This window comes from Pristis pectinata, chromosome 5 (assembly GCF_009764475.1).
Source record: "Pristis pectinata isolate sPriPec2 chromosome 5, sPriPec2.1.pri, whole genome shotgun sequence".
Lineage (NCBI taxonomy): Eukaryota > Metazoa > Chordata > Chondrichthyes > Rhinopristiformes > Pristidae > Pristis > Pristis pectinata.
Window position 1 is genome coordinate 7,120,550 of NC_067409.1, and position 15,716 is coordinate 7,136,265.

A 15,716-nucleotide genomic window follows, 5' to 3' on the forward strand; every position below is an offset into this window, starting at 1 on the left:
CATCCTATCTGAATGCATCACAGCTTGGTACGGCAACTGCTCTGCCTGGGACCACAAGAAACTGCAGAGAGTTGTGGATACAGCCCAGCACATCACGCAAACCAGCCTCCCCTCCAAGGACTCCGTCTACACTTCTCGCTGCGTTGGGAAAGCAGCCAACATAATCAAAGACCCCACCCACCCCGGACGTCCTCTCTTCTCCCCCCTCCCATCAGGCAGAAGATACAAAAGCCTGAGAGCACGTACCACCAGGATCAAGGACGGCTTCTATCCCACTGTTATCAGACTCTTAAACTTCTATCCCACGGTGATAAGGCGATTGAACGGTTCCCTTATATGATGAGATGGACTCTTGACCTCATGATCTAGCTTGTCATGACCTTGCACCTTATTGTCTGCCCTTTCTCTGTACACTATTCTGCATTCTGTTACTGTTTTCCCTTGTACTACCTCAATGCACTGTTGTAATGAAATGATCAGTACGGATGGCATGCAAAACGTTTTTCACTCTACCTCTCTACGTGACAATAATAAACCAATTTACCAATACTGAGGGAATGTCACACTGACAGAGTTACCACCTTTCAAAGCTCCTACAATGAGTTTTATATAAAAACCACAGCTCATGGACAGGAGTGATTCAAGCCCCTGTTTATTGGTTTATCGCTTTTATTGGTTATTGTGCTTTATTATTATTATCATGTGAACCGAGACACAGTGAGATCCAGACAGATCATTCCATGCATCGAGGGAGACAAGAAGAAAACAGAATGCAGAATATGGTGTTACATTGACAGAGAAAGGGCAGTGCAAGTAGGCAAAGTGCAAGGATCACGATGAGGTCGATTGGGAGATCGAGATCAAGCATTCGTCAACTGTGCTCCAATGTTAAAACCCTGTTACTCTGTTCTGCCGTTCCCCACCAGAGGTAATGACATCCCTGGAGCCAGCCTATCAAATCCACACTTTTTCTGCCAAGTTTCAACAACATATCTCCAGGGTTTAACCATCCCATCCTGTGAAAGAGATGTTATTTTGCTTTAAAAAAAAACGAACCTAATCAGTGCATTAGCTGATAATACAGATCATTTCATTACAATAGTGCATTGATGTGCTGGCTAAGGTGCATTAATTGAGGTGTATCACCTAAGGGGAATTTGCTGAGGTGCATTTCCTGAGGTGCATTACGTGAGGTGCATTCAATAAGGTGCATTAACTGAGGTGAATTACATAAGGTGCATTAACTGAGGTGCATTGCATGAGGTTCATTGCATGAGGTTCATTGCATGAGGTGCATTATATGAGGTGCATTAACTGAAGTGCATTAAATAAGGTGCATTAACTGAGGTGCATTATGTGAGGTGCATTATGTGAGGTGCATTATATGAGGTGCATTAACTGAAGTGCATTAAATAAGGTGCATTAACTGAGGTGCATTATGTGAGGTGCATTATGTGAGGTGCATTATATGAGGTGCATTAACTGAAGTGCATTAAATAAGGTGCATTAACTGAGGTGCATTATGTGAGGTGCATTATATGAGGTGCATTGCGTGAGGTGCATTGCGTGAGGTGCATTAACTGAGGTGCATTACGTGAGGTGCATTGCGTGAGGTGCATTGCGTGAGGTGCATTAACTGAGGTGCATTGGTTAAAACTGTACACTGCTGCTGCTGACGGTGCTGATAAGACACTGCAGAGCATTTCCACCTTGAATCTTCCTCTCCCCAGGGAGATAAGTGGGGGTAACTAGTCTGATTACATTTATGCCAGCTTTGTTCTATATCCATTCGTGGGATCTTGGCATCAGTGATCAGCCGGCATTTATTGCTCATCCATAACTGCCCATGAGAAGGGGGTGGGTGGTGAGCTGCCTTCTGGAACGGTTGCAGTCCTTCTGGTGAAGGTGCTCCCACCATGGAATTGGACAGGGGGCTCTAGGGTTTCAACTGAGCAATAATGAATATTCAGCAATATATTCCCAAGGCTGGAATATGGTCTGTGTACCAGGACAGCCAAATCCTGTTGCTCCTCCATGGTTCCCTGAGTCTCCCACCATTTAGAAAATGTCCCAACTCATCTGTGTTGGATACACAGTGAATGACCCGACACTTCCTCCCACTGAAATAAAAACAGAAAAGGCTGGAAATACTCAGTAGGGGAAAGGTCATTGATCTGAAACCTCAACTCTGCTTCTCTCTCCACAGATGCTGCCCGACTTGCCGAGTTTCCCCAGCATTTTCTGATTTTATTTCGGATGTCCAACATCTGCAGTATTTTGCTTTTAGAGCAATGCACTTTGGGTAATGCACCTCAACTAATGCACCTCAGCTAATGCACCTCAGCTAATGCACTTCAGCTAATGCACCTCTGGTAATACACCTCAACTAATGCACCTCAACTAATGCACTTCAACTAATGCACCTCTGGTAATACACCTCAACTAATGCACCTCAACTAATGCACTTCAGCTAATGCACCTCAGCTAATGCACCTCTGGTAATGCACCTCAGCGAATGCACTTCAGCTAATGCACCTCTGGTAATACACCTCAACTAATGTACCTCAACTAATGCACTTCAGCTAATGCACCTCAGCTAATGCACCTCTGGTAATGCACCTCAGCTAATGCACTTCAGCTAATGCACCTCTGGTAATACACCTCAACTAATGCACCTCAACTAATGCACTTCAACTAATGCACCTCTGGTAATACACCTCAACTAATGCACCTCAACTAATGCACTTCAGCTAATGCACCTCAGCTAATGCACCTCTGGTAATGCACCTCAGCGAATGCACTTCAGCTAATGCACCTCTGGTAATACACCTCAACTAATGTACCTCAACTAATGCACTTCAGCTAATGCACCTCAGCTAATGCACCTCTGGTAATGCACCTCAGCTAATGCACTTCAGCTAATGCACCTCTGGTAATACACCTCAGCTAATGCACCTCAACTAATGCACTTCAGCTAATGCACCTCAACTAATGCACCTCAACTGATGCACCTCAACTGATGCACCTCAGCTAATGCACTTCAGCTAATGCACCTCTGGTGATGCACCTAAGAAAGGTAACTGTTTTTCAGCAAAATAACATCTCCCTCAGAGGACAGAATGGTTAACCTGTCAGGGCGTGTTGTTATACTTTTGTTTGCACTTGAATTTGGATTTGATAGGCTGGCTGCAGAGATGTCATTGCCCCTGGCGGGGAAGAGCAAACAGGGCAGCAGGATTTCAACGGATTTCCTCCCTGAAGGACATTGGGGTTTTCATGGTCACTGCTACTGATGGGGTCTTCGATCTCCAGATTTACCACAAAGTAATAAATTCTGAACTTAAATACCCGTGTGGGAATTGAACACCTGACTCAGTACAATTGATCCGGAAACCTCGCCACCACGTTACTGGCTGCTGAACTGGTGCCAGCCTGACACCTGGAACAGGATGCATCATCATTCTAAACGGCTGCAAGCTGTGACCTTGGTACCTGTGCCAGGGAAATACTGCATAGCACCGACAATCGATCAGTGTATTTAAAAAAAATTCAATGGTTACTAAAGTTGTCGGTCAGGTCCCACGGTGGAAATTGTGACTTCAAGAATATCAGGCTCCCATCAGAATGGGCCTGGTCCCACTCCAACCCTTCTCCCCAGGGCTGCCACCACTCCCTCCACTATGCCTGGGGACTACACCCTCTCTATCATCCACTTCCAGTGCCTGTCCTCCCTCTCAATCACTCCTGGGGTCTCCAATCTCTTTGTGGACACAGCTCAGCACATCACGGAAACCAGCCTCCCCTCTGTGGACTCTGTCTACACTTCTCACTGCCTCAGTAAAGCAGCCAACATAATCAAAGACCCCACCCACCTCGGGCACTCTCTCTTCTCCCCCAACCCATCAGGCAGAAGATACAAAAGCCTGAAAGCACGTACCACCAGGCTCAAGGACAGTTTCTATCCCACTGTTATAAGACTAATAATCGGTTTCCTAGTACAATAGGATGGACTCTTGACCTCACAATCTACCTCATTATGGCCTTGCACTTTATTGTCTGCCTATAGTTACAAGACTAGGTGTCGTCATTTAAAACTGAGATATGTAGGAACTTCTACTTGCAGGAGGTGGTGAATCCTGGGGGCTGTAGAGGCTGCAGGGTGTATCAGAAATACAGAGGGGTGTAGAGGCTGTCAAGGGATACAGAGATAGGGAGGGGTGTAGAGGCTGCAGGGGGTTACAGAGACAGGGAGGGGTGTAGGGGCTGGAGGGGGTTACAGAGACAGGGAGGGGTGTAGGGGCTGGAGGGGTTACAGAGATAGGGAGGGGTGTGGGAGCTGGAGGGGGTTACAGAGATAGGGTGGGGTGTAGGGGCTGGAGGGGGTTACAGAGATAAGGAGGGGTGTGGGGGCTGGTTACAGAGATAGGGAGGGGTGTATGGGCCGGAGGGGGTTACAGAGATGGAGGGGTGTAGGGGCTGGAGGGGGTTACAGAGGGAGGGAGGGGTGGACATTCAGAATTGAGATGAGAAGAAATTTCTTTACTCTGAGGACAGTGAATCTTTGGAGTTTTCTTTTAAGAGGGCTGTGGAGCCTCAGTTGCTGATTATATTCAGACTGAGATCAATGTTTTTTGATACCAAGTGAGCAAAGGAACATTAGTATGGGAAAATAGTGCCGAGATTTAAATAAAAAAAAGTCATGACGGCCTATTCCGGCTCCTGTTTTTTATGTTATTATATTTTACACCGTAATACAAAAATTGCTGGGAGACTTTTATATCTTTACTTCCCTTCACTATCTGGAATTATCAAGAACTGTTCAACATTTACTACACATTAATTACTGCCATGAAACTAATTTGACAAAAAAACAAGCCTGGGTTTGGATGTGGGGAGGATCTGCTGCTTCAGCACTGTAAATAGAACCGTCCACATGCTCACCTTATTGCCACTTAATTCACAAATCAATCCTTTCTCGTCCTCACGGAGTACTGGGATCTGAGGAATGTTCCCAACAAACACATGGCTGCGTAAAACAGGAAGCAAGTCAAAGCAGGATTCAGTAATTTTCTTTAAGGCACTGGCTACAGCTTCTTCATTTGCATTAACAGGTTCATGAGGCTGGGTGAGCAGTTCAGTTTTATTTGTTGGTTTTGGCTCTACAACATCATTATGAAGTGGTTTGGTTGGTCAACAACATCTACAACAGTGATTAAATCAGCAGTGTTATCCCCATGCTGACAATTTTTATCCCTGCTATCTGGAGGGGTGTAGGGGCTGGAGGGGGTTACAGAGATAGGGAGGGGTGTGGGACTGGAGGGGGTTACAGAGACAGGGAAGGGTGTAGGGGCTGGAGGGGGTTACAGAGATAGGGAGGGGTATTGGGGCCGGAGGGGTTACAGAGACAGGGAGGGGTGTAGGGGCAGGAGGGCGTTACAGAGACAGGGAGAGGTGTTGCAGCCGGAGGGGGTTACAGAGACAGGGAGGGGTGTTGGGGCCGGAGGGGGTTACAGAGACAGGGAGGGGTGTGGGGGCCGGAGGGGGTTACAGAGGCAGTGAGGGGTGTAGGTGCTGGAGGGGGTTACAGAGGCAGTGAGGGGTGTTGGGGCCGGAGGGGGTTACAGAGACAGGGAGGGGTGTGGGGGCCGGAGGGGGTTACAGAGGCAGTGAGGGGTGTGGGGGCCGGAGGGGGTTACAGAGACAGGGAGGGGTGTTGGGGCCGGAGGGGGTTACAGAGACAGGGAGGGGTGTTGGGGCCGGATGGGGTTACAGAGACAGGGAGGGGTGTGGGGGCCGGAGGGGGTTACAGAGACAGGGAGGGGTGTTGGGGCCGGATGGGGTTACAGAGACAGGGAGGGGTGTTGGGGCCGGATGGGGTTACAGAGACAGGGAGGGGTGTTGGGGCCGGATGGGGTTACAGAGACAGGGAGGGGTGTAGGACCACACAGACAACACTCGAGGTCAGGATCGAACCCGCTACTTGGCGCTGTGAAGTTCCCGCACTAACTTTCCACCTCCTGTCCTGACGGACAGGACCCGAAGCAGGGCGGCGGCAGAAATGCAAACAAGTGTTAGGGCAGGGAGCCGGAGATCTTCGGGAAGTCTCCGAAACGCCTCCTTCCCCTCCCACCTCCATCTCCATATAATGTCTCGCCAGAGGCCGGTCCCGCACTCGGAGCGCCTGCGAGGGGTTTGAGGGTTCGGTTCCCCCCTCTGGATGCCCTCTCGGGAGGCAGGTGGTAGGCGGCGAGGATGATGAGGGAGCTCCGGCGCCACTCCTTCTGGAGGGCAATGCTGGCCGAGTTCCTGGGGGTGACCATCTTCGTCTTCCTCAGCACCGGCTCGGCCACCAAGTGGACGGGGAGCCACGTCCCCGCCGACATCGTGCAGATCGCTCTCACCTTTGGCTTGTCCATCGCCACCCTCGCCCAGTGCGTGGGGCACATCAGCGGCGCCCACCTCAACCCCGCCGTCACCGTCGGCCTGTTGGTCGGCTGCCGGCTCAGTGTGGTCCGAGCCCTCGCCTACATCGGCTGCCAGATGCTCGGGGCCGTGACAGCCAGCGCCATCCTCCTGGGGGTCACCCCCACGTCCAGGAACAGCACGCTCGGACTTAACGCGGTAAGCCCACTGAGGGGCCCCTCCCGTGTCACCTTTAGCGCCGCTTGGTCATGGGCATCGGTTCAGGACACGGAACAAACCTCTGGGGGAATTCCACACACATGTTGGAGGAACTCAGCAGGTCAGGGGTTCCAGACCCTTCATCAAGACTCATCCTTGATGACTTAAGTCAAGTTAACATTGGCAGTGTTTGGTCATTCCATGGGGACCATCTTAGGTAGACACATGAATGATAGAGAAATGGGGGGCCATGTGGGAAGGAAGGGTTTGATAGATAAGATTTCTTTATTAGTCACATGTACATTGAAACAAACAGTGAAATGCATCTTTTGCGTAGAGTGTTCTGGGCCCAGCCCGCAAGTATCGCCACACTTCTGGTGCCAATATAGCACGCCCACAACTTCCTAACCTGTATGCCTTTGGAATGTGGGAGGAAACCGGAGCACCCGGAGGAAACCCACGCAGACACGGGGAGAACGTACAAACTCTTTACAGACAGCAGCGGGAATTGAGCACGGGTCGCGGGCGCTGTAATAGCGTCACGCTATCCTGATCTTAGAGCAGGATAAAATGTCGGCACAACATTGTGGGCTGAAAGGCCTGTACTGTGCTGTAGTGTTCTATGTTCTATCTCCCATGAGTGGGTTACAAGCCCTCGATGTAATGACATTAGCCTTTGACTCATCAAACGGTCTCGACCCGAAACGCCAACTGTTTATTTCCCTCCACAGATGCTGCCTGACCTGCTGAGTTCCTCCAGCACTTTGTATGTGTTGCTCCAGATTCCAGCATTTGCAGAGCCTCTTGTGTCTCTGGGGAAACTCAGCTGGTCAGGCAGCATCTGTGGAGGGAGAGGTATGGTCCATGTTCTGGGTCCAGATACTGCATCAGGACTTGACTGAATATTGGTATTGGTATGTTATTGCCCCCGGAGACAGTGAAAAACTTTTGTTTGCATGTCATCTAAAGCATTCTACATCGTTATAAGGCTATTGAACCATAAAATGGATTTTTGACCTCACAATCTACCTCGTTATGAACTTGCACCTTATTGTCTGCCTGCACTGCACTTTCTCTGTAACTGTAACACTTAACTCTGCATTCTGTTATTGCTTCACCTTGTACTCCCTCAATGCACTGTTGTAATGAAATGATCTGTATGGATGACATGCAAACAAAGTTTTTCACTGTACTTCGGTACATGTGACAATAATAAACGAACTTACCAATCGAGGTAGTAAAAAGGAAAACAGAATGCAGAATATAGTGTTACAGTTACAGAGAAAGTGCGGTGCAGATAAACCGAGAAAGTGCACGGCCCAGGACGAGTTGGATCGGGAGATGAAGAGTCCTTCTCCCGTGTGTGAGAAGTCCGTTCGAGTCTGATCTCAGCGGGACAGAAGCTATCCGTGAACCTGGTCCTCCAGCAGATTGCTTGTTGCGCCAGATCCCAGAACCTCTTGTGTCGTTGAACAGTCCGAATCCACTTTGCAAAGTTGCCGCTGTTGCTTCTTTTTATGCTGAATGCATCGGTTATTAATAAATGCAAATTAATATTCGCTTAGTTTAATAATCTGTGGTCAAATCATTCCTTTGGTTTGTTGATGGCACTCGGGACGTTTAACCGCCCCCTGTACTACTGTTAAATTAATCAGTTTTGATGCAAACACTTTGGATGCCGTTAACACTGGCGGTGTTTAGTCATTACATGCGGACCATCTCCCACGGGTGGGTCACAAGCCCTCGATGTAATGACACTTTGTGGTGTTTGCTGCTTCGTGGAGACAGGGAGCTCTCTCCTGCTGCCTGCAGAACATAGGGGTGACAGTCTCAGGGTAACAGGTGAGACTGAGAGAGAAGGGTCTTCACTCAATGGAGATTAACTTGGTTTAACAGCACTGAACGCGTTGAAATCAAAACGGATTAATTTGACATCAGTGGGGACGGTTTAATGTTCTGGGCGCCGTAAACCAATCAAAGGGATGCTTTGACCCATAATTAGATTTACAGGGTTACACGGCTGGGAAACGGGCCTTTCTGTCCAAATTGCCGAGCTCAGCTACAGGAGATTCTTCAGAGGCTGGGATCTGGAGCAACACACACACACACACACACACACACACACTGCTGGAGGAACTCAGCGGGTCAGGCAGCATCTGTGGAGGGAGATGGACGGTGGACGTTTCGGGTCATCAGGACTGGGAACTGGAGGTGAGTTGAGAGAGCAAGGAATGATATTGTAGAGCTCAGTCTCCTTCTCAACCTGAGGAAAACTCCTGGAAACGTTGACTGGTGTCTCCATCAGAGATTCTGCCTCACTCAGTTCTTACAGTGTTTTTTTTTGCCTTTTTCTGTTTCAGATTCCAGCAGCTGCCGTTTTATTTATTCCCCCTCCCTCCCTAACCTCCCGCTGTTGTGGGAGGGTAGGCAGGGCTGGAGGGGCCGAGTAGCCTGCTCCCCGTGTTAGCGAGGGTAAACCGGCCAGTCCGGGCACTGGCCGGCAGCCGGTGGCGGACGCGCGGGGAAGATCTCAGTAGCCGGGGGTAGGGTGGGGGGGGGGGGGGGAATCCTGTGGGCCCCGGGGGCCGGTTACTGTCCCGGTCCCTGGGTCTCTCCCCCACGTCCTGCCACCCGCCTGCCGATTAGTCCCAGTACCCCCGCCCCCCCACCGATCCCTGAAGCTATCGGCACATCCCACTGGTAATGTGGAGGGCAGGGCTTCAACTGCAACAACGGTTAAAATGTCAGGTCTCTCCCTCTGTGTACCATCCTGTGTACCTACGATATTTGGGATATTTATTTGGAAGATCAGTCGGTCGATGTCAGCCAGAACTTACAAACTCCTCACAGGCAGCGGCTGAAATTGAACCCGGGTCGCTGGCGCTGTAATAGCGTTATGCTAACCGCGACACTTTTTCTGAATGTGTATTTTTGTACATGGTGCATACTTGTTTGTATTTATTCATGTGTAAGTGTTTTGGTGTGTATGTCTCTGTTTCTACATAAATGTATGTGATATACCTCAGTGTTTGTGTGTCTGCATTTATGACTATTTGTCTGCATAAGCTTGTCTACCACTGTAATCGTGTATATATGTTTGTCAGTGTAACTGTGTTGTGAGTGTGTGTCTGTATATTAGTGTTTGTTTGTCTGTGTGTCTGTTTATATGTCTGTGTTTGTATGTCTGCATGTGGTTCTGTGTGTCTGTTTGTGTGTCTGCATGTGGTTCTGTGTGTGTCTGTATGTGTGTATGCATGTCTGTATGTGTGTTTTTGTGTGTCTGTGTGCATGTGTTTGTGTATGTGAGTGCAAGTGACTATCTGTGTATGTATTTTGTGAGTGTTTGTTAAATTGCATGTGTCTGGGAGTCACTCTCTGGCTGTGTATGTGTGTTTATGACTGCCTAATGTCTGTATGCCTGTGAGTGTGTGCAACTGTGTGTGTATACACTGCTATGCATGTGAGTCTGTATGTCTTTTGTCCCATTGTGTGTCTGTGTATGTCTTTGTGTGAGAATCTTTGTGTCTGTGTTTTTGTGTATCTGTTTGTGTCTGTGTGTGTATGTGTATTTGTGTGTGCATCTCTGTTTACGTCTGTATGTTTGTGTTTGTGTGTGTGTATGTGTCTGTGTGAGTGCGCGTGCATGTGTGTGGGTACTTGTGTGGGTGTGTTTATGAATCTCTACGTGTCTGTGTGTCTGCGCATGTGCGTCTCAGTGTCTGTATGTTGTGGAGCGGATGTCTATGTGTGTCTCTTTATCTGAGAGTGTTTGTGTGCCTGTGTTTCTGTGTGCATGTGTATGTGCATGTTGATATGTGTGTGACTTTCTGTCTTTGTGCATATGTGTATGTATGTCTGTGTGTGCTTGTCTGCATGTGCATATGCATCCGTGTGTGCATGCATACATGTGTGTGTGTGTGTGTGTGTGTAGCTGCTGCGGCGAATTACTTGTGGCTCAGATCCCAACACAACTTATTGCAGGCCAACCTGAATATAAGAGCTGCTGTTATATAATGCCCCAGTGTTATATCATGTCATATATCATGTTGGGTCTGGTCTCCTTATCTAAGGAAGACAGAGGGAGTGAGATGAATCCCTGAGACGGCAAGAGTTGTTGTGCAAGGAGTCATTAAGCAGTGTGGGCCTGCAATCTCTGGAGTTTAGAATGATACCAGATGATTTCACTGAAATGTACAGCATTCCTCTGGGGCTAGACAGGGTAGCTGAATGTCTTACTCCTTCTTCCATACTCTGATGTAATATCCATCACTCTGTCAATTGGAAGAAGAGAACACTGCACTTTGTGGGAGTTTGCTGTGCACAGTTTGGCTGCCTCGCTCCCCACATTTCAACACTTGAAGGGAGCTTTGGCTGCAAGGTGCTTTGGGATGCCCTGGGAGGATGGTGAAAGGTGCAATGGAAATGCAGCTCCTTTTTGTTTTAACCTCCCACCCCTCTTCTCCCCTCTCCCATCGGGCAGAAGATACAAAAGCCTGAAAGCACGTCCCACCAGGCTCAAGGACAGCTTCCATCCCACTGTTATAAGACTATTGAACCGTCCCCTAGTACGAGAAGATGAACTCTTGACCTCACAATTTACCTTAATATGGCCTTGCACTTTATTATCTGTCTGCACTGCCTTTTCTCTGTAACTGTAACACTTTATTCTGCATTCTGTTATTGTTTTTCCTTGTACTACCTCAATGCACTGATGTGATGAAATAATGATCTGTACAGATGGCATGCAAAACAAAGTTTTTCACTGTACCTCAGTACATGTGACAATAATAAACCAATTACCAATTTACTTCAACCCTTCGAGGGTAGAGGGGTTCTTAGATTTAGGGATACTGTGGGGATGGACTGCCTTCATATCAATGGCCATTTCTCAACACCGTTTTCCCTCTGACCTCTAATGGTGATGGCCAGGTTGGTAAATGTAATTACTTGCTTGGTTAATGCGTTGAAGGTTCTTTATCTGTAAAGGAATGCCAGACTGCAATGTGGTACAGTGGGTTAGACACTGACCTTTCACCTCTAGAACCACACAGATCAAAGACAAAATCGTTTATTGTCATATTCACAGATGCAATGAAAAACTTACTTGCAGCAGCATCACAGGCACAGAGCATCAGATAAGCAGCATTCTCAAGAAAAACATAAATTATTGGTATTTGTTTATTATTGTCACTTGTACCGAGGTACACTGAAAAACTTGCATACCGATTGTACAGGTCAATTCATTACACAGTGCAGTTACATTGAGTTAGAACAGAGTGCATTGAGTTAGTACAGGTAAAAACAATAACAGTACAGAGTAAAGTGTCACAGCTGCAGAGAAAGTGCAGTGCAATAAGGTGCAAGGTCACAACAAGGTAGATCGTGAGGTCAGAGTCCATCTCATCGTATAAGGGAACCATTCAGTAGTCTTATCACAGTGGGATAGAAGCTGTCCTTAAGCCTGGTGGTACGTGCCCTCAGGCTCCTGTATCTTCTACCTGATGGAAGAAGAGAGAAGAGAGAATGGCCTGGGTAGGTGAGGTTTTTGATTATTAAACATAAATTGTACACAATTTTTACAAGAAAGAACACAATTAGAACAAAAAAAACACAAAGGTCATTTTAGTGCGAAGTGATCAAGGTGGTCACAGTGTTGCTAAACTGAGGTAGTGATTAGGGTTGTGTTGGTTGGTTCAAGAACCGAATGGTTGAAGGGAAGTCACTGTTCTTGAACCTGGTTGTGTGGGACTTCAGGCTTCTGTACCTCCTGCCCGATGGTAGCTGCGAGAAGATGGCACAGCCCGGATGGTGGGGATCTTTGATGATGCTCCTCTCCTAGGTGTCAGGTTTTAGCTTGCAAACACTCCAGTGAAAGTGGCCACACTACATCATCATGAAACTTCACTTTTTTGCCCAAACTCACATGAGAGCGACAGTGGTACAGCTGTAAAGCTGCTACCTCACAGCTCCAGTGACCCGGGTTTGATCCTGACCTCGGGCACTCCCTGTGTGGAGTTTACACATCCTCCCGGTAACTGTGTGGATTTCCCCGGGGTGGTCCGGTTTCCTCCCACATCCCAAAGATGTGGGGGTTGGTGGGCTGCTGTAAACTGCCACTAGTGCAGGTAAATGACAAGAGAATCAAATGGCTGTACGTGAGAGAGAAAAAAGGAGAATTGGACTGATGGGTTTGTTCTGCTGGGGATTGAGAAGAACATGATGGGCTGAATGACCTCCTTCTGTGTTGTAGAAGTAAGTAGGCGAGCTTTTCAGCCAAGTTTGGACCTGTATTCAGTGGAGGTCAGAAGAAGAGGTGATAGAGTCATACAGCATGGAAATAGGCCATTCGGCCCAACTTGTCCATGCTGACAAAAATGCCAATCAAAGCTAGTCCCATTTGCCAATGTTTATAGAACATAGAACATTACAGCACAGTACAGGCCCTTTGGCCTACAATGTTGTGCTGACATTTTATCCTGCTCTAAGATCTATCTAACCCTTCCTTCCCACATAGCCCCCTATTCTTCTATCATTCATGTGTCTAAGAGTCTCTTAAATGTCCCTAATGTATCTGCCCCATAACCTCTGCCGGCAGTGCGTTCCACGCACCCACCACTCTCTGTGTAAAAAAACTTACCCCTGACATCCCCCTTATACCTTCCTCCAATCACCTTAAAATGATGTCCCCTCGTGTTAGCCATTACCGCCCTGGGAAAAAGTCTCTGACTGTCCACTCGATCTATGCCTCTTAGCATCTTGTACACCTCTATCAAGTCACCTCTCATTCTCCTTCTTTCCAAAGAGAACGGCCCTCGCTTGCTCAACCTATCCTCATAAGTCATGCTCTCCAATCCAGGCAACATCCTGATGAATCTCCTCTGCACCCTCTCTAAAGCTTCCACATCCTTCCTATAATGAGGCGACCAGAACTGAACACAATGTTTGGCCCATATCCCCCCAAACCTTTCCTACCCATGTACCTGTCTAAGTACCTTTTAAATGTTGTTAATGTACCTGCCTCACCCACTTCCTCTCACCACCCTCTGGGTGAAAAAAGTTACCCCTCAGGATCCTATTAAATCTCTCCCCTCTCACCTCAGACCTATGCCCTCTAGTTGTTTGTTCCCCAGCCCTGGGGAAAAGACTGTGTGCATTCAGCCTCTCTATGCCCCTCATGATTTTATACACCTCAATCTTACTGAAACGTATGAGATTCTGAGGGGTATGGTGAAAGGGTGTGTTCCCCAATGTGAGTTATCTACAATAAAGGGCCAGAGTTTCAGATAAGGGATTACCCATTTTAAGACAAAGGAAACAATTATCTCAGAGGGTGATGGATTGGGCTACCCAGAGAATTTTGGTCACTGAGTATATTTAAGGTTGAGATAAAGAGTGGAGGTGATTCCAAGATCAGACCAGATATGATTTTCTTGAGTAGCAGAGCAGGTTTGAGGGGCTGCATAGCCCAGACCAACTCCTATTTCTCTTGACAGGGCATATGGGCAGGTGATGAATCGAAGGTGCGAGAATGGGGGTGGAGAGGTTTGAGCATGGATTTTTTTTTAAAGAAGTTGTCTTTTGGTTAAGAACTCGCGCTTCCGACCCCAGCAACCTGGGTAGCAGAGGGGAGCAGCCAGCATCATTTTGAAAGTTATTTTTCAGTTAAGAACTTGTGTTTCCAGTCCCCGGCAGGCAGAGGGAAAGGGAGCCAGCAGCTTTTTACAGGTTGTTTTCAGGTATAAAAGGGAAGCAGGCTCCAGCGGAGTGGCCATTTTTGGGAGTGGCCGTACCTGAACCATGGCTTGAGTATAGGTGCTTTGGTTTAGGTGGCTTCGATGAGAAGAGGCTGAGCTGGTAGGAGCAGGTAAGTGCAGTTAAGGTTTTCATTAGTATTACTCTCCCTGTTGGAGTAGCTGGGATACCAGTTGGGGCAAGGGGCATGCTTCTCCTGCAGGATGTGGGAGATCAGGGTGACTGCCAGTGTCCCTGATGACTTCACGTCGGAAGTGCGCCCAGCTGTAGCTCCTGACTGACCACACGAAGGAACTGGAGCTGGAGTTGAATGCACTTAGGATTGTCCGGGATGCTGACAGCATGATAGATAAGAGCTTTAGCAAGGTGGTCACACCTAAGGTGCAGCCAGCAGATAGTTGGGCGACCACCAGGAAGGGTAGAACAAGCAGCAGAATCCCCCTGTAGCCATTCCTCTCAGCAACAGGTATACCCCTTTGGATACTGCTGTGGGGGATGACCTATCAGGGCACAGCAGCAGCAGCCAGGTCAGTGGCACCGTGGCCGGCTCTTGAGGCTCAGCAGGGAAGGGTAAAGTCAGGCAGAGCAATATTGATAGGAGACTTGATAGTTAAGGGGGGGCAGGCAGGAGATTCTGTGGCTGCAAAAGAGACGCCAGGATGGTGTGTTGCCTCCCAGGTGCCAGAGTCGAGGATGTCTCAGAGCAGAACATTTTTCAGGGGGAGGGTGAGCAGCCAGAGGTCGTGGTGCACATTGGCACCAATGACATAGGTAGAAAGGGGGAAGAGGTCCTGCGTAGTGAGTATAAGGAGTTAAGAAAGCAGCTGAAGATCAGGACCTCCAAGGTAGTAACCTCTGGATTACTCCTGGTGCCATGTGCTAGTCAGGGCAGGAATAGAAAGAGAGAACAGATGAATGCGTGGCTGAGGAACTGGTGCAGGGGGCAGGGTTTCAGGTTCCTGGATCATTGGAGCCTCTTCCGGGGCAGGGGCGACCTGTACAAGAGGGACAGGTTGCACCTCAGCTGGAGGGGAACCGATATCCTGGCCGGGAAGTTTGCTAGTGCTACTTGGGAGGGTGTAAACTAATTTGGCAGGGGGATGGAGACCAGAGCACCGGGTCAGAAAGTGGAGGGATTGAGAGGAGGGTTCATGTGATGATCAGTAAGTCTGTAAGGAAGAATGGGCAAAGTAATGGACATGATGGGGTGGGCAGGTTGACGTGTGCTTATTTGAGTTAAGGGTAAGGGTGATGAACTTAGAGTATGGATCAATACATGGAACTATGATGTTGTGGCCATTACGGAGTCTTGGTTGAGAGAGGGACAGGACTGGGTGCTTAAT

The 15,716-nt window shown here is 48.3% G+C and overlaps 1 protein-coding gene across 1 annotated transcript in view; it reads left to right on the plus strand.

Moving 5' to 3' along the window:
* The first annotated feature begins 6,158 nt into the window (after window positions 1-6,158).
* LOC127570155 (aquaporin-1-like) overlaps window positions 6,159-15,716 on the plus strand; it is a 37,275-nt gene continuing 27,717 nt past the window's right edge. The window contains 1 exon segment of the mRNA XM_052015402.1: window positions 6,159-6,621. Within this exon segment, the coding sequence (XP_051871362.1) occupies window positions 6,253-6,621 (369 nt within the window). The 5' untranslated portion in view covers window positions 6,159-6,252.